Here is a 27,762-nt window from a genome sequence, read left to right on the forward strand (position 1 = left end):
ATCAGGGTCTCCTGCATTGCAGGCGGATTCTTTACCAGCTGAGCCACCAGGGAAGCCCAAGAGTTCAGACTGTGCTTAAAAATTGTGTGGCGCACGCCATCAGCAAGCCCTGCTTAGCCAGCGTCACCGGAGCCTGGGCAGGCTCCCGGGCGAGTGGAGATGGCTGTGCGCCCGGTCGGGGCCTGCTTCTCCAGGCAGGCGCTGGTCAGGCGCGTGCTCTGCAGGGGCTGTGCGCCAGCAGGGCGTACCCGGAGGCAGCTGCGCGCGTACCTGTGAAGAACAGGTGCCTCTTGGTGGTCTCCTTCCGCTTCTCCAGGCAGGGGTTAAGCAGGCGCAGCAGCTGCAGCACGCGCTCCTCCCGCCGGGACTCGGTCAGGCAGGCGTCGTTCATGACCAGGTACGGGTAGATCTTGCCGTTGTGCCCGCGGATGTAGAGCCTCCTGGCGGCCGTGTTGTGCTTCTGCACAATCTCCACCCGGGGCATGAACCTGCCGAGAGCCCGTCGCTGACGCCACGCCCCGCGCCCACTCCGCCCCTCTACCTACGCCCTGCCTCCCGGGGATGGGGGATGGGAGCGCCTCGGCGTGGGAAGGACAAAAGGGGAGGAAGAGTGGGGAAGCTGGGGTTTCACACAGTTGCGCCGAAGGCTAGGCCTCAGCAGTCAGAGGACACCGGGGACCCTAGAAGTGGGAGGGCCTGGGCCCCTGGGACAGAGGAGCTGCTACCGATGAGCCAGCATGGGGCCTGTGCACCCTCGGGGCTCACAGCAGAGGGGCGGCGTGGGGCCTGCACACCCTCGGGCTGACAGTGGAGGGGAGCAGCAGGGTCCTATCTGGAGGACCCTGTTAAGGGTCGCCACTTCCCAGCTCACTTTACATTTTAAATGAGATGCAACTTGCTTTGCTCTAAAAAATTTCACCGCCGTCTGATTCTGTTTTGAATACTGTGCCTTCAGAGTATACAAAACACTGCAAAACCCTGCTTCGTCAAGTTCTACACGCATTCAGAAAGGATTCTTTTGAGAGCAAGCACGAGCTTGACTCAGACAAGACCGGGAACCCACGGGTTCGCCCAGGCCTGCGAAAGGTGCCCATGACTCCAATCTGAGGGCAGTTCCGTGTCCTCTCCCAGGCGCAGAGGGGAGGGAATCACAGTGCGACCCGCTGACTGGTCTCCCTGGAGCGTCTCCCGGGCATCTGCTGGGGGAAGGTGTCGGTGACCCTGGGCTGGCCAGGCGCACTCACCGAGCGATCTTGATGTAGTAATGTGTCGGCTTCGGCATCAGAAACTCCCCGGGAATTTCCACCTCGGCCGTCTGTGCTGAGAAGTTGCTCAGAAACCGGCACTTCTCTTCAATGAGGAAGAATTTTGGAAGCTGCTTGGTTTTAGCCTCCAGGATTTTGATCCACTTTTTCAGTTTGGAAATCAGATTATGAAGCTTCATGGATCCTGGAACACTGAAGTCAAAATCTGCAAAACAGAATATGATTAGAAACATGTTCGGTCACCCGGGTGATTTTCAATTCACTGCACCACGACGACTCTGGCACGGCCCAGGGAGGAAACAGGCATGTTTTCTATCTAGTCTGTAATAGTGCTGTGAGGGGCAGGACTCCAATAAACAGCACATAAAAATGCGACTGGAATAACTGGTGCGGAGCTCTGGGCATGACACACGGCTGCTCCCACAATGCCACTCGTCACGCCCACGTGTGAGTTTAATTGTGTAAACGTGTCGTCAGTTTCACGACAGTCGACGCACTTCTCTCGTGGGGTTTTCCTCACAGCATTTCTCCGGCTTTCCTTTACCATCTCACGGGCGGTCCCGTGACTCGTGAGGTGAGCACGGGGGAGGCAGGTCTCCATCCGCCAGGACACAGGGCTGCACTGTCTCAACTTGGGGGCAGGAAGCTGTTACCAAGGCGAGGCCGGATCTTCATGGAATGGGTTTCTGTTGTCAACTCTTATTTTGAAATAAATATTCACAGGAGCGCCAAGAAACGTACAGGGAGAGCCACACACTCCTTCCCGAAGCCAAGGCCCTGGCACACCCACGGGGCTGAATCAGACACGCGACCTGTGCGTGTTCTGCGTGCACGTGTGCATCCTTGAGATGTGTCGGGGGCGCTGTGTATCCAGGAGGCCCCCGTCCACCAGCTCTGAGCCATGCCCGCCTCTCCCACACCCGACGCCTGGCCACTGCTGGTCTGTTCTCCACTGTGACCTCACAAAGGCGTCAGAATTTAGAAGTGCATGGCAGGAATCCTTCGGAGAGCGGCTTTCTGCATTCAGCATAATTTCTCTGAAGTTCATCCAAGTTGCCGTGTGTGTCCGTTAACGCCTCTTCATCTGCTCTGAGTGTGGAAGAGCCACACTGTGTGTGTCCCTTCTCCTTGGAGGGGCCTCTGGGGGACTCGCGTTTGGGGCTGTCGCCACAAAGCGGCCGTCAGCGCTCGGGCACAGTGTTTGCACGTGGGTCAGTCTTCCCTCTCGGGGCCAACTCTCCGGAGCTGCCTTCCCCGCCTGCTCACAGACGTTGAGCCAGGGCTGCGATGCTGCTGTGGGCAGAGGGGCGACCCTCCTGCGCTCTCCAGACCAGAACCCAGGGCGGACACAGGGTCAGCCCCCGGGGCGCGTGGCCAGAGGGGCTCACTACGGGCGTCTGGCGCTCACTGCAGCTGGTGGTGGGTCAGCGCCTCGAGGCCGGCCCTCTTCCAGGTTTCAGCGCCTGTCATTTTCTCACATCAGAATCCAGATGCGTTCCACCTCTAACGCTCTATTTCAGACTGCGTACGCAGTCTAAGCATCACTTCTTTTCGGTAGTTTAGGACGGCGTCCACAAGACTTCCATGTCAGACGCCTCCGTTTGCCGTGAGGGACAGACCACAGATGCTGCAGCTCCGGGGGGCGAGGCCTGGCCTGCGTGTGCCCGGGGGACAGGGGTCCCCGACGGGGACTCAGGCTGAGGGGCACCGAGAAGTCACACAGAGAGCCCCCTCCTCATCCTCCTGATGCCAGAGCCACCACCAGGGGGTTCCCTGCCTGTTACTGCGGGGCTGGCGCCTTCGGGTCTCACTGCCTCACCTGACCCTGTCCGGTCTTCCACAGAAACCTGGCAGGCGGTGGGACTGCGTCCTAAAACCCTGTGTCTACCCCGGCTCTGATTCTTTGACTTTTCCCTGGAGGGAAGGCCGTGTGATCTCGGGGCAGGGAGTGTCCCGTTTCCTTACAGTCTAACCCGCCCACCTGGTGCTGCGTTCCAGAAAAGCAACGGAGGCGGTTAACCGGGACGGGCAGGACCGAGGAGGAGCGTGAGGGGCCGCTTCTCCGGGTCGGGACTCACCGGTGGTGAACTGGCCCTTCAGCTTCTGGAAGACGGGGTCCTGGGCGGTGGCCTGGGCGCGCCGGGCCAGGGACTCGGAGGCGGCGCTGGAGAACATGGTGGACACGTTGGACACGTTCTCCAGGCCCACCCCGAATGTGCTCACCAGCTTCTTGACGAAGTTGAGGGTGTGCGGCGTGATCTTGGCGTCCGACACCGCTCCGCTCTTCTCAAACGCCACGGAATAGCACTTGGCCAGGCCCTGCTGGAGCTGCCTGAGGACCTGGGGGACACAGACACAGTGGGCTCGCACAACAGAGTTCTGCGCTCGAACAAGCTGCCCCCCACCCACTGGGCACCCGCCCAGCTGGCCCCAGCACGGACAAAGCTCTCGGGGCGCCGGTGTGCAGAACCAGGGCAGGGGGGGCACCCCGGATGCTCACGCCACGAGCTACGTTCTCAACAGCAAGGAACAGCCGTCCCGAACGTTAACAAAAGAAAAAGACCCTCAACCCCACCCTCTGCATCGAGCACATGCCCCTCTGTTGTTCAGGGAAAAGCCTATTTCAGATCGCGTCTGTGTACTGCGCACACACAGAGTAACACAGCACTAACGAGGGGGCCTCATGGCCAACCAGACAACAAACGCCGATTATTTATCACCACCACTGAGGCGGCGGCCCGAGAACCAGCTCTGGGCCCTGGAGATGATGACCCCTGAGATGACCTCAGCCCACATCCCGCTGCTCCTTGGCTAGTGGTGGGATTTCAGCGGTTAGGTTCAGACAAGTGAACAAAAGCAGCATTTTAAAGGCAGCAACGGCTTTCTTGATGTCACCTTCGTTTGAAGTCTTCTGCTTCGGCGGTGATGACGGCACCAGCATGCAGACATGGAGCCTCTGCGGCTCCGTCAGCGAGCCCACCCACAGACACGCACGAGCGGGGAGCTCGTGCGGACAGGCCACACCTGAGAGGGCCCCCGGACCCACGCCCTCCACGCACACAGCCCCGCCGCGTACCTCCTCGTGCCAGTTCTCCCGGAACCAGACCATCTGGTCGACGATGCCTTCCAGGGAGGACAGCAGCGTCGGGTGCAGCTCCCGCTGCATGTGCATGATGCGGCTGCAGCGCCACATGGGGGCCGTGGCTCGGATGGGCCCTGGATCTGATGCAGAATGGGACTGGTTACCCACTGAGCTTGGCTGCTGCTGTCCAGAATCTGAGAGCAACACACACAACGCCAACGTCAGCGCCGAGCTGACCGACGGGAGAGCCGGCGCTCCGAGGACCCCCGGCCGGAGGAACGCGGGTTCCTGCCGGCGCGGGACACACCCCGGGGGCCTCCCGGGGCTGCGAGGCAGGCGCCCTGTCCCGGGGTGCAGTGCCAGCAGAAGGCGCACGGGGGAGGGCGCGAGGTGGGCGTGTGACTGTGGTCCAGGTGGGGGGCGCGGGCTCCCTGGGCTCCCTCTGACTGCAGTGGGAGTCTGAGCTTTTTTTTCAAAGGTCTGGCAAAATATTTCACAATTCAGTCTTTGTATTACAGCTCCGAGAATCTAGAAGTGTGCTTTCATCAAGGAAAGTCAAACCACAGGTATAAAAAGACATTAGAAACAAAGCTAGCTGCTATGTAGGAAATGTTACAGAACCCCTGATGCTCATTTTTTTAAAGCTTTAGGTCACTTAGAAAAAAAAACCCTTAACTTTCAACTGACCCAAACTCCAATCTACCTAGCCAGCCAGGAGGTTGGCACAAAGTCCCACCCCACGCAGGACTGGGAGCTGCCACCACTGTCGGGAGGAGGGAGGCACCTTCCTGGAAAGGCTCTGGCCTCGCAGTGAGCGTGTCTACGTATTAAAGACACAGGAAGCAAGTGGTGCTTTAACTGTTTACAGAGCACCATGCTTAGTGGGTAACTGAAACCATTAAGTAGGTTATTTCTCTACATACCACAGTAATCATTACAGATTAAAAACTTCTATTTTGAATAAGTTTTTAAATTTGGTTAAGATTGCTTTCTTTTTCTTTAGGCTGTACCATGTGGAAATGGGATCTTAGTTCCCTGGCCAGGGATCGAACCCGTGACCCCTGCATTGGGAGCTCGAAGTCCTAACCTCTGGACCACCTGAGAAGTCCCAGGTAAGACTGATCTCTCTGCGGATTCTTCTGACAGCTGGAGGCACGGTTCCTTGTAACACAGCAGGGGGCATCTGAACTGTGTATCCGAATGCACTGATAACTAACGAGGTAGGTTCAACTCTCGCTTTTTGTTTAGTCGTGCGGTTGTGTCCACTCTTTGCAACCCCCATGGACTGTAGCCAGGTTCCTCTGTCTGTAAGATTTCCCAGACAAGGACCCTGGAGTGGGCTGCCATTTCCTCCTCCAGGGCATCTTCCTGACCCAGGGATCAAACCCACGGCTCCTGTCTTGGCAGGCAGACTCTTTACCGCTGAGCCCCCTGGGTTTCACACATTTTTTCCTACGTATAGATGGAATCACTGGAGTGGATGAACACCTTGTCACACTATGGTGAAGGAGAGCCAGTAACCCCTAGGAGGTCAGGTTTCGTCTTCCCACCCCGGTGTCCTCGCAGCGTCTGAACACAGACGGGCCCACGGGCTAGAGGGGAGCTGCTGGTGGGCCTATGCTGGGACAGCGGGAACTTGGACGCCCCGGTGACCCGCCCCGTGGCCTGGCCGCGGCCCCAGGAGACGTACCGCTCTTGTAGCGCTCCCGCTGCTCTATCTTCAACGTCAGGTACAGGGTCCGGATGGGGAAGTACACAGCCTGGGGATACACGCGTCCCACCTGCTCAGAGAGAGTCAGTCATGAGTGGGAAGGGGCCCGCACCTGGCCGACACCACTGACGTCGCACAGACAGGAGGCCGGACTGAACAGCAGGCCCAACGTCCAATTCAGCGGGAAAAGACCCAGGCAAGCCCAGCCCAGTGGATTCCATCAGTCTCGCCCACCCAAGACTCCTCCTGGCAGGGCAACCTTACTGTCATCTGGTCTAACCCAAGGGTTACAGACACCCGAGTGCCTGCCTCTCAGGCCAATGACAGAGAACACAGAATGACAGCCGTCTTCATTCACCAGAACTGAGAGCAGGCTGACAACGGGGCTCCCTAGCGAGTCACTTCACTCTGGGTAACTGTAGGACGCAGGGGACCGGCCTTTTTCTTTCAGGTAAGGAACGCCAGTTTTGGTCAACTAGAGTTCCACGGCTTCTTCAGAAGGGCTGAGCAGACGTTACCCAGCTTGGCCACTGGCTGCAGGGAGGCTGGCTAACGTATGTTAAGAGATGTCCAGTGAATGATGATACCAAACAGAATCTACGTCTTTGACAGATCAACTCCGAGTGAAGCACTGGTACCAGGAACACAGCCGCAAGCGCTCAGGGGAGAATGAAACCACTTCTGGGTGCCCTGTAGATGCTGTACGTGAACGGGGAGTGAGCAGCGTGCCCCCAGGTGCCTGGTTACAGGTTCACGTGTGAGAGGTTGCATACAAGACTCTATAACTCGATAAAACAAAACGCCATCAAAGGCACCAATCCCAGACCAAACGGTATGCACGTGTCCCCTGTTTAGGCCCTCCCCTACCTCGGCCTTTGCGCAGGAGGACGACAGTCTGGAGCAGACCTCAAACACGGGTCACGACAGCCTTTACAGGCCCAAGCCCCCAGCCTGCCCCAGTGCACACGACCGTCAGCCCCCAACAGCCGCAGCCGGACAGCTGGACCAAGAGCAACAGACCCCACAGCCCGCTGAGCTTTCTGCTAGGGCTCAGAGCGCCCGGTCCAGCCCATGACGGGGAGTCAGCCGTGAGCACTGACCAGACACCGTGCTCGGGCAGTAACCTGAGTGCTCGCCAAGGACCCTGCGTTTTAACAGAAGGCGTGCTTTACGTCTGTGAGAGAGAAGTTAGCGCCCTGACGCTGTGAGTCCAGCAGCTCACTGCCCGCCAGCCCCGCTGAGCTCTCTACTGCCACTTCGGCGTGACACCACGCGGCAGCTAACTGCGTGCCCCCGCCCATCCATCCTAGTTCCAAAACTCTGAGCACGCACGTTTTCTTTCTTGGAAACAAGGATGTGAAAGGAAGACACTTTGTGACCGAGGCGGCCTTGCAGGTCCCACCTGGCTGATCAGGTTCAAAAGCAGCTTTCCCTCGGAGCCGACCAGACAGGTGAGCAGCTGCGGGATCCAGGCCAGCCACTGGATGGGCGGCACGCCGATGCAGTACTTATCCACGGCATCTGCCAGGGTGTTCTTGTCATCGTCAAAACTCAGAAGCCACAGCACCTAAGACCGAAGGGAAGTCAGAGAGCTGAACCAAAGTCTCCGGTTCCAGTCAGGGGGCGTTCCCCCAACATTAAACTGCCACCCAGGGCACCTCTCCTGGAATCACGGGAAAACATGGACAGAAGGCCCAAGTGTATGATAAAGCTTCGCTATAAAGCTCACAGACAAATGAGGTTGAGAATTTAAATACAGTTTTTATGAAGGTTTAGCTTTAATGCCAACTATTAACTGATCTTGTCAGCTGGCTAGCGGTGGTCATGTGGACCCCAAGGGGCTCCAGCCTGTTATCCACACTTGCGATCTCCCCAGAACAAAATGGGCTTCTGCTCAGATCTCAGACAACCACCACCACCCTAGCGCGAGGTCAACCCCTGCTGGCAGTCTGCTGCCAAGAGACGTCTGGAACTATTTCATCTGCAAGAAAGCACATCTGGACGTGGGTGGTGAGGCGGCATCTCGGCATTACTGCGGTCGGGCTGTGTCTACAGTCAGCTTTTGCTACAGGGATGCTCAAGTCAAACTCTAATGGTAAATCAAGGAATTCTAAAAACTCCTAACCTTTATTGGACAAAGTAAGCAGAACAACCTATTCTTAAGTTATCTGCAAGAATGGATTCTGGGTTGTACAGATGTGTTTCCCGGAGAAGCCAAGAGGGTGCTCAGGCTCAGGCAGCCACCCACTGGGCACACGTGGATACAGACCTGTGCCCAGCGCTGCAGTGGGGTACCACAGGACAACCTCACCCTGTAGGAACCCAGGGACTCAGCGTCACCTGTGACCAGAGCCAACCGGCTCCAGCCTGTGTGCACGGTCCTGGGAGTGAGAGGTCAGAGGCTGAGGTGCGTGGCAGGGCGCGCTCCTGGCAGAGCCCTTGCAGTCTGCAGGAAGCCCCGTCCAGTGGGCCCCGTCCAGGTCAGCCACACTGGACCTGAGCTCTAAGACCCACCCACACTCCAGGTTCGGTTGTGCCGCTGAGAAGTCCTCTGACCCCAAGAACGTCCAGGCCTCCACTTTCCAGCTTTAAATAGAACCTATGGACTCTGTGCTGCCTCAGGCCCAGCACGGACCAGGAGGTCACTGAGCTTCCATCCCAACTAAAGGTTCCCAGGAAGGTCTCTGGCCGAAGCGAGTTCCTCCGGCCTCACCTTGGCCAGGTACTTCCTCGACTTGCTCTCGTTCTGGTGCCGGCACGCGTGCAGGTAGCAGGTGATGGCGGACACCCCGAGATGCAGCTGCCGCTCCTTGACGAAGATGTTCTCCAGGTAGTCGCCCCACATGGCCCAGGCTTTCACCAGCACGTCGTGCATCTGCACAGCCGCAGAGAACGCTTTGTTCGCTTCCTCAGACCTGGGAGGACACAAATTGAGACTGTGATCACCACGGAACAGAACACCAACTGCTGTGAAGTGACTAACTCGGTGGCAGTTGGTACAGTTAAAATGCCGTGTGCCCACCACCTCTATGGAGGCTGCGAACCTTGTCATCACCCCCAAGGAGACCCCGACCCACGAAGCACCACTCCCCACTGCCCCCAATCCCCAGCCCCGGTGGCCGCCCATGGAGTTTCTGCTGCTGTGTCTCGGTGGACTGACCACCACACATCTCACATTAACGGACCCATGGACGGCGACTTTGTGTGTCTAGACTCTTTCAATCAGCCTCAGGTGTTTTTGAGGTTCATCCACGCTGACGTTCATGTCAACACTTCACTCCCTGGAGAAGGAGATGGCAGCCCACTCCAGTATCCTTGCCTGGGAAATCCCGCGGACAGAGGAGCCTAGCAAGCTACGGTCCATGAGGTCATAAGAGAGTCAGACATGATTTCTCAACTAAACAACAACCACCCCTGCCAAAAGGTTTAAAGTAAAACATAATATACATATCTTGCACAGAGTCAGAAATACTCAACCCATATTTGAGAGCTGTGTTATGTATGCTAATCCAAGAGGGTCTGGTGACTCCTGTGATTAAAGAAACACGATGTTTATGTCTGCTGTGGAGAAGCAGCAGCATCTCGGCCACTGTGGATAGCCCTGGAAACATCCCATCTCTGCTCCCAATTACTTAGATTGTTGAAGCAAAGACAATTTGGTTTAATGAACACAAAACTGCTTTTATGGTCTGAAAAGGTTTACAGTGATATAGAAAAGGCAAGCATAGAAACGAGTAGTTATAATACAAGTGGTAAGTAAAAGGTATGCTATAAGATTTAGAAGAGGGACTGATTAATTTTGGAGTTGGATGGGCTTAAGAAGGCCTTAGGGAAGAAGCCATGTTTGAGCTGGGTTGTGAAGGATGATGGAGTTCACCAGAACTCAGGATGAAAGGATGGTAATGAAGAAAGGGGGGCCGTGGAGAGTCCTGCAGAGAGTTCTCACAGCCGGTTAGTCTAGCGTGAAGCACTCTGATGGGAGACGGGCAGGAGAGGTGGGTGTGCGCCAGATCACCGAGGGCCACCGTGCTCACAAGAGAGAGACCAGGGCGCGGTGAGGAGCCAGGGCAGGGTTTTGAGCAGAACAGTGGGGTGATCCTTCTGAGACACAAATCTGACCACTCTGCGACCGTGTTGAGAATGTGTGGGAGAGTGAAGCAGCTGGAGGCAGCTAGGAGGCTGGAACTGAGGCAGGCGCAAACGCATGTGGGGTGGGTTTGTTTGAGAGGTATATGCTGGAGAACGGCACGGACCTGACTTCATAATTAGGTGAAAGAGAATGTGTGTGTGTGTCAGTCACTCAGTCGTGGCCAACTCTCTGCAGCCCCGTGGACTGCAGTCGGCCAGGCTCCTCTGTCCATGGAATTCTCTGGGCAAGAATACTGGAGCGGGCTGCCATTTCCTCCTCAAGGGGATCTTCACGACCCAGGGATCAAGCCTGGGTCTCCTGCATTGCAGGCAGATTCTTTACCATCTGAGCCACCAGTGAAACCCAAACTGAAGGGGTGCAAAGCTTTAATCATTTAGAAAAATGTTTAGCTATATTTTTAACATTGTTGACATTTAAAATCATTTAAGCATCAGAGTGGCTTAGGTAAAACTTAATAGGGAATTTATAAACGTGGAAAGAAAAAATATTAAAACACTTCTAATGAAGGTAATATTTTCAAAGCATGAAATAAATCATTGACTATCATAGATCTGCTATTTGAATTCAGATTTACCAGCCTTATTTGTAGTAATTTTCATATAACAAGTTTCAACAGATAAAAAATTCAGACTACCATAGCTATAGCATCTTCGAAATGGAATATCCTACAGTTTTAAAAATCATGGTTGTATTTATTCTGTGCTTGAGCTTTCATTATAAAACTCATGTTTGTCCACATATAAGCCATGGCTGAATTCCTGGGTCAAAGATTTCAGAAGAGATCTCAGCAACGTTCTTCATCACACAATCTACTCATCACAGAAAGCCTGGCCCCCCTGCCCGTGATGGAGCATGGAATTTTCAGGTCATTCAAGGAGTCACTTTCTGTTAAAAAAGGCTTTTAATTCTTACTAGTAAACAGAAGTTACTTCTTTCCTAGTGGCTCAGACGATAAAGAATCCGCCTGCAATGCCAGAGACGGAAGATCCCCTGGAGGAGGGCATGGCAATCCATTCCAGTGTTCTTGCCTCGAGAATCCTCATGGACAGAGGAGCCTGGCGGGCTACAGTCCATGGGGTCTCAAAGAGTCGGACACGACTGAGCGACTAAGCACAGCAACATGTTAAAGAAAATACCACTTCATCTTTTCTCATGCTGGATAATATTCTACTGTTTGTACACACCACATTTTGCTTATCCAGTCATTGAGGAGTTTGAATATTCTGCTACTGTTAACAGAACTCTGAACCTTCATGAATGACTACCTGCTTGAGCTCCTGTTTTCAACTCTTTTCCATAAATACCTAGGAATGGAATTGCTGGGACATAATTCTTCGTTTATAGTTTTTTGAGGACCCACCACACTGGTTTCCAGTTGATTGACCCCTCCTCTAAAGCAAGAATCATCTCCATAAAAGGGATCAACTCTATTCCCAAGACGGCACACTGAGAAAACGGGGCAATGAAGCTGTTATTGGCAGTTCCATGGTCAAGGAACTCACAGTTAAAAAGTTACCACACTCAAGCCAGCCTTCTGATCCCGCTGCCAGTTACTACTTTCCTAGAGATACAAAAGCTGAACACCATGTCTGACGACTGATGCCAACTCACGTCAATTTCTAGCTTCATCTTCACATTGCTGTTACAAACAACTATTTAAATAATCTGATGAGTCTTTCTCTCACCCGCCACCTGTATAACATACATACTTGTTAATCTGTGCCAAGAACATCCCCTTCAGTGCGTAAAATTCAGCCGTCATCTCTTTCGTGAAGTATTTTAAGTTTGTAGATTCAATAACTTCAAGGCCCTGTTTGTAAAAACAGAAAGGTTCTTGAACTTGCTAGACACTCATTGAAAACCTCATTAAAATACTGATCCAGGCAGTTAAGTCCTAAAGGTCACTGACAAACATATTTTAAACTGATGAGGCTTGCCTACCTAGAATATTTGTTGACTGACAAGGAGTATTTAAACTGAATCACTAAACACAAATTCAGTTCCAGACACCTTAATGGTATTATTTTTTCCAAAGCTTTAGATAGCTTGTCAGTTTGATTGTTTTTGATTAATTTTCCTCTGAACATAGCCCAAATCTACCATATACCCTCACAGTCCTGCAATTTTTAGTTTTCGTTTTATAACTACATTACCCAAGTATATGGCAGATTAGAGACCGTGGCATATAATTCAAATATTCAAGTGGCTTCCTGTCCCTTTCTCGTTCTGGCAGAACTGCTCCCTGAGACCAAGGAGTCCCGTAGCGGCCCAGTCCCTTTCCCTGTCGTCTGAGCCAGGAGCTGGCCCAGGGACCCTCACTGCCAGGGCAAGGGCGGGCACTGGGTCCACCGGGCACCCTACCTGCATACACTCGTTCTTGCCCATGACGCCTGCCAGCTGGAGGTAGCATTTGACCTGCTGCCGAATCTTCTGGAAGCAATCCACAATAGGGACGGTGGGAATGGTGTGGATACGACTTAATATATCCAGAGCCACATTGACCAGGCCCTGCTTCCGGGCAATTTTTCCATACTGGATGATTGCTGAAGCCGATGCATGAACCCCAAGCATAGCATTGTTTGAACTTGGGTCATGCTGAGAACTGTTTTCATATGCAGTTACAATAGCTGGAGAGGAAAGAAGGGACATTTCAGTCCACGTCAGACATTTCTCAGTTTAAGGCTTAAATAAAAAATGAAAAACAAACAGGGTGGCTTATGAACATGGGAGGCTCTGTAATCAGCCCACGTTATTCTCCCTCACATTTGCATCAGAAGGATGATCTAAGAAGCACTAACTCCTCAGTGGAGAATCACCCTCTTGGCTAAGGCTGCTCTGGATAAAAAGAGGCCTGGCAGGTCTAGGGGAAGCAGCAGAGGGGCCCAGGGAAGCTGAGCAAGGCTCCACCCAGCCCCCCGAGAGCAGGTCTTAGGAGTGGGGGCGCCTTCAGAACAAAAGGGCCACGACCCAGAGCTCTGATCCCACTGGTCCGCGCCCCTGGTGCCAACAAGGAGCTGTTTGGCAGCAAGGCTGTCCTGGGTGGAGAAAGGCAACAAACAGGGAGGGAAATTCTTCCCCTCTTTCACCACCTTCATCTTTACCCTCGTCATACCAACCACCTCTACCACACCTGCCAAGAAACAGAAGATTCGGTGAAAGAAAAAACAAACAAAAAAAGAACAAACAGAAAAACACAACCAAGACATGCAACCAGAACAGCGGGTGTCTGGAAAATTACATGGTGGAGGCATGCCGGACCAGGTGGGTTTACCCTGGTAATGGTGCTGCCGCCACATGAACACGCTGCTCCAGTGGGACAGGTCGTCCGACACGATGGGCAGCCGGTTCCGCCACGTCTTCACCACCGTCTTCATGTCGTGCAGGCTGTTGTTCCTCCCCAGGTTGGTGGGCTGCAAGCCTGCGTTGATCTGAGCAGCCTCCTGAAGCTCGATGATTTGCTGGGCTGCCTAAGGGGACCAGAGTGAGAGATTCCACGGTGAGCAGGGCGCGAGGAGTAGATGAGGAAGGCAAACCAGAGCTGACCGGGAGTGTCTCCTGTGAAGGGCCCAGGATTCAAGGGGATGCTCTGGGATTTACTCAGATGCAGCATCTAACTTATTCCATGCCTCACACACGACTCTCGGGATACCACCCCCCTACTCTTAAGACCTCCACCTCCGGCTGCTGTGACACTGGACCCTGGAGAACAGCAGGGTCCTCGCCGCCCCACTGCCACCCCCACAACTATCCCTTTGCCCTCCCTCTGCCCCGCGCTGGGTGTGGTTCTCAGTAGGTCTTCAGCAATGCCTCCTGCCTTCATGCTTTCCTCTGTCAGTATCTGAACCCTGGGGCCACGTCAATCATCTCGAACACAGCTCTGCTGCTCTCTCCCGGCTGATACGTGCGTTCTCACCACCCACCTACCCATCTGTCCAGGCCCCTCCTGTACATGCCCTGGCTGCAAACGTGCAGTGCTCTCTGGAGCCCCTCTCGGCTGGGGGTGGAGGGTGGGGCGCAGCTCTGAGCCTTTTCCCACGCTGTTAAATTTCACCCGCCATTCCCCACAGTGATTCTTCCCTTCTCTGAATCTTGGGTTTATCTGTGTTTGCACATGGCTCCGAGTCACAGATGCCCCTGTAAAACTTGGGTTCTTACGGATATGTCCTCTCTCTCTAGCCTAACTCTTCGAGGAGAAATGTTTTTAAATTCTCTGAATCGTCTGAACTCCCAAACACAGCAGCAAGTTCAGGACATAGTATCCTGGTGTTTGCTCTTAATTTAAAAAATTGTCTACAAGAACTCACACTTTCCATCTGTATCTATACTTCAAGTTTAGTTCACTACACTCAGATTTCTGAAACCTTAATCTTTTTTCCCACCAAAAGCTTACTGAAGATAGAACTACAGGGTATTTGTATTGTAACAGCTTTACCGAAGTATAATGTAAACATCACTGAAAGCACCCTTTCAGGTGTACGGTTCAGTAGTTTTTAGCACTGATCTTCCTCAACTTACCATGGTGTCATGTCCCAACACACTCATTGTAAGTTGAAAATATCTTACGTTGAGAATGCGTTTAACACACCGAACCTACCAGACATCCTAGCTTAGCCGACCTGAATGTGCAAAGAACACTAGCTAACACAAGGCCTGTTTAATAACGAAGCACTGATTTTCTCACATAATGAAAGTGAAAAGCAGAACGGCCATCAGCAGGCAGCTGTCCGCTGTCAGGATCTCATGGCTGACCAGGGGCTGACGCTCGGCGCCACCGCCCAGCACCAAGGGGCATCGTGCACGCACGTTGGTCTGGAAAAACATCCAAATCCAGCACTCGAGGTATGGTTTCTACTGAACATATACTGCTTTCAGGCCCCAAATAATAGATACAGAAAGGGAAAATATCAAGCCAAGAAGATAAAACTGCTCTGATGAACTTCTGGTTCATTACGACGAAGACAAGATAATCTAAGTATATTAATAACTACATAATTTTTAAAACCTATAAAAAAAGTACACTATAAAAATCAATGTAGCAGTTTTAAGTCTCAGAACTACTCTTTCCAGAGGAAAGAAAGTGTGAGCATTCTGAACTACTGTTAAAACGGCAGCCTATAGTTAGCCCTCATTCAGCCACACTGGGAGCTGCTCTGCGCCGGATGAAAGAGGTGGCGAGCTGGCACGGCCCAGGGTGTGTGCACGTATCTGCACATATGTACGTGCGCGTGCACACACACAGGGGCCGGGAGGATGGGAAGAAGGAATTTCCACGCACGGGGCGGCGTGCGCAAGGGGCTGTGGGGAGTCACTGACCGGCGGCCCGTGTGGCTGAACGAGTCAGAAACAGGATGAATCACAAAGGAAGAAGCCGAGGTGCAGGCCACTTAACTGCAGCCTTGGAGTCTCAGGTGGGGAGACCCCTGCTCAGACTGAACAGCGGCCTCACACTGAGGCTGGGATGGCGGGCATCAGAGCATGATCCTCAAGGAAGAAAACCATCGCAGTCACCCCTGAGGGAGGCCTTCCGTCACTGAAACCCCCGGACACCCCGAACACCAGAAGCCGCGTTTCGGTCCTCTCCCTTCTGACTCTAGCCGTCCTCTCACCGAGCCCGAGTGCAGATGGCGGGGAGGACAGGGGGAAAGTTTCCTCTGCCGTCCAGCTCCACTCACAGCCCTCAGCCTGGACAGGAGGGGCTCTGCCGGGAGGGACCCCGTGGAGAAGGGACCTCCACCCCTGGAGAAGCTCCCCCCGGAGAAGAGCCCTCCTCCCCCTGGGAAGGGCCCCCCCCAGAAGAGCCCCCTCTCCCCTCTGGAGAAGGTCCCTCTCCCCCCAGGAAGGGCCCCTCCCCCCCAGAGAAGCCCCTCCCTCGGAGAACCCCCCCAACACAACCAGGACGGGCCCCACCTGGAGCAGGGGCGTGTGCACGTGCGACACCACGTGCGGCAGCCGCCGCCACTCGCGGATGGCCAGGCTGCTGGCCATCTCCACCAGGCGCTCGATGAAGCTCAGCTGCTGCTCCTCGGGGTGGCAGATGGCCAGGTACCCGCGGTACATGTTGACCTTCCAGGCCATCTCCTTCGGACAGCTCACCTCCACCTGGGTGGGGAAGAGCATCACACGGAGGCAGTGGGTATACTTCCTCTCAGCGCAGAGTCAAAGAGCAAACTTTCTGGTAGCCAGTTATGCAAAGCAGTAAAGAGCAATTAAGCTACAGACAGACACTCCTTTTCTCTGGAGAAATAATGCATTAGATATTTTTCTGAATACTCTCCTTTTCCAAACACCAAAGTGTGGCCAATCCCTCTGGCTACGAAGCCTTGCCACAGGCTCCTTGCTTCAAGATCACTTTTAGTTCCACAAAGGGGAAACTGATCAGATTCTGTTATGACAGACCAGGAGAAAAACCTACAAAGTCGGCCAGGGAACTTCAAAAGGCTTAAATACGTGCTCATCTCCGCTCTGCTAAGTGTCAGTACAATTTTGAATTTGTCTCCAACTCACACTGTTATCCTGAGAAATCAGTCTACCTTGCTGCACATCATACACGGAAGCAGAAGGCAGTAATTCAGGCGTCTAAGAATCTGAGTGAACATTCACAAACCTTACTGTCATTTAAGTCCACATTTATTACCCACTGCAAAATGTTCCCCAGATCTCTCTCGCATCCTTGGTCATCAGTTCTACTGATGAAGCAGACAAGAGCCCAGAGCATCACATTTGCCCCCTAAGCCCAGGCGGAGGCTCCAGGTGTGCCCTGGAAAGCCCCCGTGTTTGCCCAGCAGAACTCATCGCATCTTATCAGCCTCTGACTTATCAGCATTTTAAAACTCTTATCAGCATTTTAAAAACTGTAAATAAAAAAAAAGTCTTTTCAAAAATAACCTCTTTGTATATAAGAAGATGAAAGGACACAGAAATATTCTTGAAAGAATTTTACAGGACTTGCTGTAACAACATCAGTAAGACGTTCATTCGGAAGCACCCCTGGAAGTCACAACGGAAACGACACATCAGAGCCGCGCAGCTCTCAGTCCGGAGGGGGCGAGAGCAGCGATGGTGATGGTGACGCGCTGTCCTGACACCAGCCCTGTCTGCTGACGTCTGACCCTGGAGCACAGTCACCTCCGCGGCCCCTCCTGCTTCTCAGCAACCCAATCGTGAAGAAACTCAGGGAGACAAACTTGCGAACACAACTGCTTCCTACAAGGTCCTTTACGATCACAACCTACCGTCTCACGTCTTCCGGACTTAAACGCTAGTTAAGACAGGACTTGTTCAATCACACCTACTCTCTGGAACATTAAGAACAACAGCATCTCATTCTTCCTCTGCTGGAAAATATTACCTCATTTATTAAATCGAACCAAGAAATTATGGGGCAAGCAGCCCCATAATTGTAAGACATGAGAGAAAGATTTTTTTTTGAAGTACTGGTAAATGAGTAAAAAATTCAGTACTATCAAAAACATTTGAAATTAATTTCTTGCAGATTACCCATAGTGCTCATTAATATACTCTGAGCTTTTCCCAACCAGTAAGTGCCTTAAAACTGGGGGAAAATAACCAAGAACTTGTAAAAGAAGAAACTCATCTGTCAGACCTATGGTCAGTATGATACTGCACACATCCTGCTGAGTGAGACCTCGGAAAGGAGAAAAAGAAACATTAGAGTGAGCTATAAATATTTTTATATTGATATAAAATAAAGCAGAATAATTATCAGAATAAAGAAAGGACATTAAAAATAAATTAAAAAAAAAAAGAGAACCACCAATGATAAATGCAACCTGTCAGTAAACTATTTTTGTTTACTTACATAGTGACTGGTTTACTTCTCAGAGGAACTCTCTGCATCAGAGGAGCCATTTCCCCGATCCCAACTGAAAGTCCAGACCCCGGGCTCTATAACCTCCCTGTGGTTAATGGTTTGTGACTATTTGAGTTCTTGCACTTTTCGCATTTTTGTTCAATAGCAGCAGCAGCGGCGAAATAAGCACGGGAGCCACAACACAGGTAAAGTTTTAAGTCAATCCTTTCAAACACAGTGGCCTGTAACCTCCGTGCGCTTTGAGCCTACACATTAAGGGAAATCACTGGTGTGACTGTAAACATGCCCTCACCAGGCAAAGGGGCAAGGTGAGAGCAGGACTGCAGTACAAACCCCTAAGCCCCGCGACACGGACACCACAGGGCAAAGGTTAAAACCTGAGCAGGAAAGGGGCACCAGGGGAGAGAGACACAGGAGGAAAAAGAGCGAGCCACAGGCTCGGCTGCGTCGGCAGAGGCTGAGGCGCTGGCAGGGACGGGGGCTCGGGTGGCAGAGCTGGGCCGTCAACCCCGGCTGCCCACGCCCCGCAGAGGCTCCCAGGGCGAGAGAGACCAGCACCTTGGTGCCCACTCTCCTGTCTCACACCGAACTCCTCTGGATGGAGTTTAACTTGAAAAACGTGCAGCTCAACCAAGTTAAGGGCTCGATGTCACCTACACGACACGGTTACCACTTCCGTAATACAAGATACGCTGAACGTGATGCTGCTTCTCGTGCCGCGATCTCACTGACAGCCCGGCCCTGCGCTTGCACCACACACACACCTGCAGCTCCTCTGCCAACCAAACCCGCCAGCAAAGCGGCCTCTGTCCTTCCCCGTTTCTCACAGAGTCCAGTTTCCACACCCGATGCTTACTGTAACTGGGGGGTGAACTGAAACTAAGTCATCATTTAACTCAGACTCAGCAAAGATTTTCGTGAAAACCAAAAGTAACTCTTACTTCCCAGGAGCTGTCCTGCATGTGCCAAGGTGCCCCGCGTGATGCAAGTGAAGGGAGACCCCCAGAGACTCGGGGCTTTGGAGAAAGGGTCCCCCACGCCTGCAGAGACTGCACCCTGAGTGTGGGCAGGTCATGCTGCAGGGGGGGCAGTCCTCACCTGCACCAGTGCCTCCTTCACGGCGGTCCAATTGGACACCCGCCAAGCACACTCCAGGACCAGGTAAGGGTTGATGTGACCTTTGGACTGGCCGTACTCCGTCAAGGCTTCCCACTGGTTCAGCTCCTTGGAACACCTGGAGACCAAGGATCGGCCCAAACTCAGTGATTTTAAGCCACTTCATTACACAGAAAGGAAAAAATTTCCCCCAGAAGAGAAGGGTGGGCTTCTGTGCGGTGCCACAGCACCCGGGGCACTGAAGCAGGGGCCCCCTGGAGCAGCAAGAACAGCACCCGCACAGCAGAGCAGAGCTCCGGGCCAGCGAGGGCAGGACTCAGTCACTTCCTCCAACACACACTCAAGCACCCGAGCCTTTAACGGCTGTTTCTCCATTTTTGTTCGTACTTTTCTTCGTGGGGCCATAAAGAGAGCAGGAAAGTCCCTTTCTAAAAATACTTGTCAGGGAAAATTTCAGGCTCTCCGCTGGCTCCCTTCTGTGAGCCCTGGCTGCGTCCCCGCTCAGCTCACCGGATCCAGTGGTCCTCCCAAAGCTGGTACTCTGGGAAAACGGCAGGGGAAGCGCTGCTCCTCTCGTGCTCCTTCTTGGCTTTATCCATCGCCTTTTCGTACGACTCCTGTGCCTGTAAAGTTAACAGTGCTTTCACACTGCTGCTTAACTAGCAACTGCTGCACAACCACAGCTCAGTTACTTAGGGCAAGCCAGATCGCAGACCCGGGGCCGCTTCGGGATCTCAGAGTCTCCACCCAGAGAACCAGAGTGGACGAGCTGGCGGCTGAGTCCCCGCCCCGGAGCAGAAGCAGCGGGACTTCGCGCAGGTCGCCACCCGTCAGTGATGGCAGCTGGGCCACTGAAGTGCCTCTGCTTCTGGAATTTCTGTGGCTCGGCATCCTACCCGGGGCTGCGGCCATGCTCACCCACCCCACTGCCAAGCAAGGACGGGCAGGGGGACTAAACTCTCACGCTCCACCAATCCCAACGGGACCGAGGACCGAAGACAGGAAGCATCCACACCAGCTATGCTGACAGTAAAGAACTTACGACTGAGCATCAGCATTCACGTCTCTAAAACTGAGACTTCAACCTCATAGTCTGTACTGGATAAATACGTGCTTCCAAGACATCAGGAGACTTCTTATTTAGACAGGAACTGCCTTGAGGCCACAACACTGGAGCCTCTGTGAGCGCCCTCCACCGCCCACGAGGCCCGGCGGCGCTACCTGCTCGAAGAAGCCGTGCTGCTCGTAGGCGATGGCCGTGGCCGTCTCCGAGTACTTGCAGCGCTTCTGCCACAAGCCCGCCCACATGTCCTCCTCTTGCAGCAGAGAGTAGAGCTCCGCAAGGGAGTCCAAGATCTCCTGGAACAGAACGCGGTCTCTGAGTGCTCGGGGAGGAACACCGTGTTTCCCCAACAGGGCGACTGCACGGCCCCTAATCTGCCACCACCGGGAAGAGGCTCCTCGGGACGCGTGAACAGGGGGAGGTGAGGCCTCACCTGCTGGGGTGGAGTGATGCTCTCCTGCTCATAGAACTCGGCTGTCTGCTTGGGCTTGATCTGTAGGCTCAGCCCCTTCTCGAAGGCCTGGTGCTCCAGCATCAAGGTGGAGCGGAACCAGAGGTTGTGGGTCTTGCCCAGGTACTTGAGGACACAGGGCCGGATGGGGATGGGCGGGACGCACTGGGACATGGCCTCCACAAAGCAGTTGAGGGCACTGGGCTGGCAGTCCCGCTGCACCTGGTGGCTGCCGCTGCACAGGAATGGGCTGATCTCGCCCGCCAGAGCCTGAAACCCAAGCACGCGTTGGGGTTGGCCGGGGCCTCGTGCGAGAACCAGCCCGCCTTCGTGCTTCCCCCCGGCATCTGGCATGCATGGGATAGATAACTCACGCTGGGATAACGCTAGTTTCCTCAGCCTTTGAAACTTCGTCAAGAGTTTCTTTCATGAACACTCCTCAAAAGCTAAAACTGCATTTTGCAAAAGAGGATTTAAAGAACACAGACTCACGTGCTGCTGCCTGTCAGACAGGATCTTCCACAGCCTGGGGAAGAGCTGGACCCACGCCTTCTCAGCCAGCGCGGTGGAGACGTGGCAGAGCTGCACGAAGGCGCCGAGCAGGGCTCCCGTCTGCGGGGCAGAGACCGTCTGGCGTCGGCCCCCGCGGGGGCCGCCCGAGCTCCCTGCCCAGGAAACAGGGCCACCCACTCTCCCCGACGCGGCTTCACCGCCCAATGTTCAGAGCCTGAACAGATGCTGTGCCGAAGTGAAGCCCGAGTTCTGGGCACCACAGACCCCTCCTGCTGTGCTGAGCAGCTAGCAGAGACACGGGAAAGGCGCTCAGTGACATGCCTGCATGTCTAACTTCCCAGGGCACCTCCTAACATTACTGATTTCACCATATCCGAGAGGTACGAACACCACGTTGACCCGGAAAGTGCAAGCAAGAGATATACAGACGCATCAAAGAGAGGCTGCTGCAGATACCAAGGGGAAAGAGGAATATACGCATAGGATCTATGTTATTTGCCAACAAGTGTCATAATGAAGAAGAAATCAGGAACCATGAGAGGTCGGAGTCTCTGCAATGAACAGTGGGCAGATGGAGAATGGACAGAACGGGACCAGAACACCCCACAGCCGGGGACCCAGTGGGCACATCACATCCACAAACGTGGCTGCCCCCGCCCACAGCTCCGCTGTCTCTAAGGTGTGAATGTCAGGTTTCGGGCAGCTTGAAGCCCACCTCTCCCCACACAGCAACACACAGCCAGCGCAGAGGGGCTCGGGCACACGCCTGCCAGCCCACGGTGGGCCCTGCGGCTGAGACAGAGACACGTGTGTCAAGATCATGTTGTCGCTTTCACCCAAGAGCAGACCAGGAAGGGAGCTAACCCCAGACCACGTCCCCGTCAAAAACACAGAAGCCCAGGATACAAACATTCCACGGAAAGGGGGAGAAAACAGTCAAGTGAAGAATGCTCCCGTCTGCTACGCAGGCCGCCTGCGGGGAAGGCCGCGATGAAACCAGCCTAGCTGCCCCCACACAGCCGCTCCCCGCCCACCAGGCAGGCGGCTCCTGGCTCCACGTTAACATAGCAGAGGCCAAAGCTCTCAGAGGCCACGGACCTGCCCCCAGAAATGCTCGCCTCGAGCTATGAATGGGGGAGCCCGTGGGCTCACGGACTGTTCAAAATATCGGGGCGGGGGGGAGACGGGAGAGCCACCATCACGCACAGACCTTCACTTCCCGGAGCGTATCAAGGAATTTGTCGTGTCTGTTGGTCAACATGTGCAGCTGGTTTCCAATGTCCTTCTCAGACAGCTCTTTGGTTTTGGGCGTGCTGGTCTGATCTCCAGGAGCCAGTTCAATATCTATCTCTACATCCTAAAGAATACAAAAAAAGAACGTGCAAAACCAAAAGGTCAAATAGTTGAAGAAAATCAACACACATGACTTTCATAAACTTGTTACATTTTTGCCAAGTAAAACTTCAGTTTCCTGGAAGTCTATGATTATTTAAATAATCCTGAGTTCTAAAATAAAAGACGAGCAGATAAAACTAGACCAGATCTAGCGCTTTCTTACATGATGCTATAAAAATGTCAGCACTTTGCTGTCATATCTGGATTATAGAAAGGAAAATAAAAAAGAAAGCACTACTTAAGCAGTATTAAGACTACTAGGAATCATCGCCTGCCATTCCTGAGAATGCAGCACAGACTTGCTCACTTGGATCAAGGCTACCATCGGGGCCAAAGCACAGCACCTTGTGGGCACAGGGCTTTACACAACTCGTCCCCAAAGAGCAAGGAATCCGATTTCTGTCTGAAGCTTCTGGGAAGTAACAGTCAACATCCCATCACCAGACTGGGCTCAAAGTCAGGTTACGGAACATTTGGTGTGCTCCATTGAGAATGAAAACAAGTCACATCAAAACAGTGAAAGTAAAAGTGAAGTCGTGTCCGACTCTTTGCGACTCCGAGGCCTATGCAGTCCATGGGATTCTCCAGGCCAGAACACTGGAGCGGGTAGCCTTTCCCTTCTCCAGGGGATCTTCCCAACCCAGGGACTGAACCCAGGCCTCCCGCACGGCAGGCAGATTCTTTACCAGCTGAGCCACAAGGGAAGCCCAAAGCTGCCTTTGAGTCATGTCAAAGCTGACATTCATTCCACAGAGGACACGGAAAGGAAAGAAGGTCCCGTCACCAAATGATCTCCTGCTTAGCAAGTGCGAAATGAAAAAAGTTTAAAATTCTTATTTGTTAACGAAATAAGAGATCTCACATACAAGAAGGGGTACAAACCACCCCTTTCAGAGCAAAGAGAGTGCCTTCCTCCGCCAGTACCAACTGGCCGTGTTCGGACACCCGACACTCCAGCCAGCTTGAGCTTCCACGGGCCGACAGCCCTGAGGGGCGTCCCCACTCCCACACGGAGTCCTGACAACCATTGGGACCGAGGCTCAGCCCTGATGGTTAGTTACAGGCTCCTGGGCTACCCCAGCCAGACTGGGTAAAGACCTAGGAGGGTCAGAGTAGGCGGCCTGTGGAACCAGCTAGAGACACGGCTCCTTCAAGACAGTGTCACTCTCCAGAGTGGTGCTTTAGGATACAACGTGGGCAACTCCTGACTTAGAGAGGACCATCAGCAGAGAGTTAAAGACTCTGTCCTCAGCAGCACCAACTTGTGTAAGTGACTGCTCTCAAAACTGAATGGCAACGCCAGCTGCTCATCAGTTCTACCCTGAAATCTTGCCATCTGCGCCATGGACAGACCCTGAGGGCACTGTGCTCAGTGAAATATGCCAGACCAGACAAAGACCCACACAAGCTCATAAACACAGAGAACAGACAGGCGGCTGCCAAAGGCAGGAGGTGGGAGGTGATACGGGCAAAGATACCCAAAAGGCACAAACTTCTGGTGATAAACTCATCACGGGGGTGTCATGCACAGCATGGGGACCACAGTTAATAACGCTGCACTGTGTATCTGAAAGTTGCTAAGAGTGAATCTTAGAAGCCCTCGTCACAAGGAAAAAATCCTTAACTATGTGTGGTGATAGATGTTAACTATAATTATGCTTTGAACTGTGGTGTTGGAGAAGACTCTTGAGAGTCCCTTGGACTGCAAGGAGATCCAACCAGTCCATTCTGAAGGAGATCAGTCCTGGGTGTTCTTTGGAGGACTGATGCTAAAGCTGAAACTCCAGTACTTTGGCCACCTCATGCGAAGAGTTGACTCATTGGAAAAGACTGATGCTGGGAGGGATTGGGGGCAGGAGGAGAAGGGGATAACAGAGGATGAGATGGCTGGATGGCATCACTGACTCGATGGACCTGAGTTTGAGTGAACTCCGGGAGATGGTGATGGACAGGGAGGCCTGGCATGCTGCGATTCATGGGGTCGCAAAGAGTCGGACATGACTGAGCGACCGAAATGAAGTGATACTTACTGTGATCATTTCACAACACATACAAATACCAAATTGTTACATGTACAGCTGAGACTAACAGGATGTATGTCAACTATACCTTAACACAAAACAGGAAACAGTAAGTAACTGAACAGGCACCACACTCAGACCTTTCCGCAGAGACAGGTTCTGATCTGTTCCTCTCGCCCTAAAACCCCCACGGCTGATACAGCATCGTTCCAGCGAGCCGGGAGGCTGGCTGCAGAGGCAGCGCGGGCGCGGGGCCTTACCTCCTCCTTGGACTCGCTGTTCTCGCGCTCCCGGGGCTCCTGCTTGACGTGTGTCACCATGGCGAAGGCCGCGCGGTCGTGGCTGTCGGCCAGGTTGATGACGTTGGTGATAGAGGGCAGCATGGCGCCCTGGCAGCTGGTCCCGATGGGTGTACTCTTCTCACACACGGCCAGGAGGAGCTGGGGGCGTGCAGGGGAGGAGAGGCCTGGGACCTGCGCCTAGCGCTCAGGCACGGGGACCCCGGTGACCTCCGAGTCACCTCAACTGGCACACACGTGCACTGACCCCCCAGCGCCTGGCTCACTCTATCCTGCTGCCCCCACCTGGACAGGAGCCTGCACCTCCCTTCCACTGTCCCCACTCAGGTGCCCCTGACTCCATGTCTCAGCGGGCTGGACAGAGGGGCCAGCTAGACCGGGCCCCGGAGGCTAGACCGTGTGCTGGGCACGAAGGCAAGCAGCGACGCGATCTGCTTCGCCATGAGAAAGGTCATGAGCACGGCTGGCAGGAAGAGGCAGCCTGTGCTGGGCAGCATGGGGTGGACGAGCCCTGGCAAGACACTCCCAGCCCCGTCGTGAGGAACGAGAGGGAAGGCAGAGGAGCATGGGGCCGTGCACTGGTGCCGCCTGGAGACAGGCCAGACCACAGGGCAGAGGAGGAACGGCCAGCCCCTCCTCCAAGGTCTCTCTGACCTCCTGACCCAGAGCCTGGCACCTGATATAACCGACAGCCTCCTGAATGAGCAGCAAGTCAGGGACCTCTGCCCACTGTGCCGCCGTCACAGAGTCCCACCCCCTGCTGCTCACAGTGCCAAGAACGGACGCTCAGCCCTGGTGGGAACGCTCCCACATGCTCTCCCTGAAGCCCAGCCATGAGTCCCTCCTTTCCCTCAAGGAGAGTCTCACAGCCTGGCACGTCAGCTAGAGGTGACTCCCTGCAGATGTAGTCAGCAGCCTATGTGCATGGCACGTGTAACCTCCCGTTCTCTACGGGAGACCTGGGTTGCCTGGTGTGGCATGCTGATAATAAAGCCAAATAATGAGGAATACAGATGCCTGACCACAAGCTAGTTAGAAACGGAGGCCATCTGACTCGCCATCCACTGAGACAGCCTGACTGTTTGCAGGGGCCTCACCTCCAGCTCCCTGGCCCCGTGAGCCAAGTGGTCAGAGCCCACGTGCTATGAGGCCAGCTTGGCCTGGCCGCTCCACCTCCTGGCTGTTGGTCAGTTCCTTCCTCCCAGAGAGGACAGCAGTTCTGCAGTGGAGACATCTGCCTCTCTGCGTTGGTGTTGACACCGGCTTACCTCAATGCACTGCTTGATCCAGAAGTGGTTCCCCATGGCCTCCCAGTTCTGGGAGCAGGTCACGTAGAGCAGGCGCTCGTAGACGCGACGCTTCATCGAGTTGTCGAAAACCTCGAAAAACTTGGCCCTGATGAGCGGCTGGGCACAGCGCAGCCCCGAGAGAAAGGCCGGCTCAAGCTTTGCAGTCAGCTCGCTGCCCGACAGCGTCTCATCCCTGGAACATTTGAACAAAAGGCTCACTGATGACGCCGACCTACACTGTGTGTCTTACAATGTGAGTGAACATTTAAAACTTATTATATATGAAAAGATTAAAAAGTCACACCACCAGTGGGTCAGAGAGCATAGCACGGATGACACGCGACGTGCTCGGCTGCGGTGATTACCTGTAGACGTAGTTAACAAGGTCTAAAAACTGGGCATTTAGTTCAAGGTCTTCTGGAAAACGCTTTTCTATATATGTCATCATTTTCACAAGCAAAATGGACTTCTCCCGGAGTGTAGGTGTCTGCACAAATTTAAGAGTCAATTACTTGAGAAAGGACATGTTCAAAAGTATTTCAGCCATTTGCTCAACTGATTTTCAACCTCCTACAGTCTTGTCAAGCAAAATACGGTTGTTTCTAAATGGTTCTTTGGATGCTTAAGATCAAGACAGGTGCCAACATAATTTTCCTGGGGGGCTACAACTCACTTGGGAGAGAAAGCAACTAAACTAGAAAACAAATTGGAAGTTTGCAAGCATCTTAGTTACCAAGTAATAGTCCCTCATCGTTGTTATTTCTGGCTCATTTAACATTTTAACAGAAGTAAAACCACATTACGCGACCAGTTACTTCAAGTTTCTGTTCAAAATTTGTGAAGCACGGTGAGAAAAATCCAACTTATAAAAAGAATCCCATGAGGGCAACTACTGGAGAGAAAAAATACTCTGCTTGAGAACTTGCAGAAGCGCTTAGAAAGCGACGGCTGAACCTCTCTCGGGACCCACAGGCCAGGGCACAGCCCCTGCCCAGCTCACCTGGTTGGCTGCCATTGGGGAGTTGTTCTTAACCCACTCTTCCACGATTTTCACCACGGACCGGAGGATTTTGGCATCGGGGGACTTCTCGATGAGGGAGGTCAGGATGGCCTGAATGAAGTTCTTCCTCATCTCCATGCTCATCACGGCCAGGCGCGTCTTCACCAGCTCCAGACTCAGCATCACCAGCTCACTGGTCCCTGTGCACGCGAGACACGCCGGCTATCCCCAGCACCCGAGCGGCTGGATCCCGCCCACGCCCTCCCCAACGCTTTCGCCCCGCAACGAGAGCTCTGGCGTGGGAAGTGCCTCCTGGCTCTGACCGCACCGCTGTGCCAGGGCGGCCCAACAAGAGCCTCCTCACAGGGCAGGGAATGCCAGAGCTGACGGGACCGGGGCCTCGGCTAAGCCCTAGAGTCACGCGCACAGCCCCGGCGGGCTGAGAGGTGCGACCCCCACAGCTCCCCTCCCCACAACACGTCACCCGCGTTCCGGAGCTCACAGCTCGGGTCTGGACCCTGAGACTCCATTCTTTAGAAACAGTGGCTCTGATTTAGCCATCTCTCCTTACAGCAA

The 27,762-nt window shown here is 53.7% G+C and overlaps 1 protein-coding gene across 8 annotated transcripts in view; it reads right to left on the reverse strand.

Annotated features, from left to right (window-relative positions):
• The window catches only part of TRRAP (transformation/transcription domain associated protein), a 90,729-nt gene that overhangs the window by 6,238 nt on the left and 56,729 nt on the right, over positions 1 to 27,762 (reverse strand). For 5 of the 8 annotated variants that reach the window (XM_069570762.1, XM_069570763.1, XM_069570766.1 and 2 more), the window contains 21 exons: positions 27,187 to 27,386; positions 26,552 to 26,673; positions 26,166 to 26,379; positions 24,859 to 25,038; positions 22,393 to 22,539; positions 21,162 to 21,281; positions 20,652 to 20,939; positions 20,377 to 20,514; positions 19,666 to 19,778; positions 19,138 to 19,273; positions 16,116 to 16,307; positions 13,447 to 13,675; positions 12,570 to 12,835; positions 11,918 to 12,018; positions 8,772 to 8,973; positions 7,454 to 7,625; positions 6,038 to 6,121; positions 4,342 to 4,541; positions 3,344 to 3,605; positions 1,245 to 1,470; positions 271 to 488 (listed from right to left, as the gene is read on the reverse strand). In XM_069570762.1, the coding sequence (XP_069426863.1) occupies positions 271 to 488; positions 1,245 to 1,470; positions 3,344 to 3,605; positions 4,342 to 4,541; positions 6,038 to 6,121; positions 7,454 to 7,625; positions 8,772 to 8,973; positions 11,918 to 12,018; positions 12,570 to 12,835; positions 13,447 to 13,675; positions 16,116 to 16,307; positions 19,138 to 19,273; positions 19,666 to 19,778; positions 20,377 to 20,514; positions 20,652 to 20,939; positions 21,162 to 21,281; positions 22,393 to 22,539; positions 24,859 to 25,038; positions 26,166 to 26,379; positions 26,552 to 26,673; positions 27,187 to 27,386 (3,810 nt within the window). Of the gene's footprint in view, positions 1 to 270; positions 489 to 1,244; positions 1,471 to 3,343; positions 3,606 to 4,341; positions 4,542 to 6,037; positions 6,129 to 7,453; positions 7,626 to 8,771; positions 8,974 to 11,917; positions 12,019 to 12,569; positions 12,836 to 13,446; positions 13,676 to 16,115; positions 16,308 to 19,137; positions 19,274 to 19,665; positions 19,779 to 20,376; positions 20,515 to 20,651; positions 20,940 to 21,161; positions 21,282 to 22,392; positions 22,540 to 24,858; positions 25,039 to 26,165; positions 26,380 to 26,551; positions 26,674 to 27,186; positions 27,387 to 27,762 lie in introns of all 8 variants that reach the window. The other 3 variants (XM_069570765.1, XM_069570764.1, XM_069570767.1) reach the window with 3 other exon arrangements.

This window comes from Ovis canadensis, chromosome 24 (assembly GCF_042477335.2).
Source record: "Ovis canadensis isolate MfBH-ARS-UI-01 breed Bighorn chromosome 24, ARS-UI_OviCan_v2, whole genome shotgun sequence".
NCBI classification, from domain to species: Eukaryota; Metazoa; Chordata; class Mammalia; order Artiodactyla; family Bovidae; genus Ovis; species Ovis canadensis.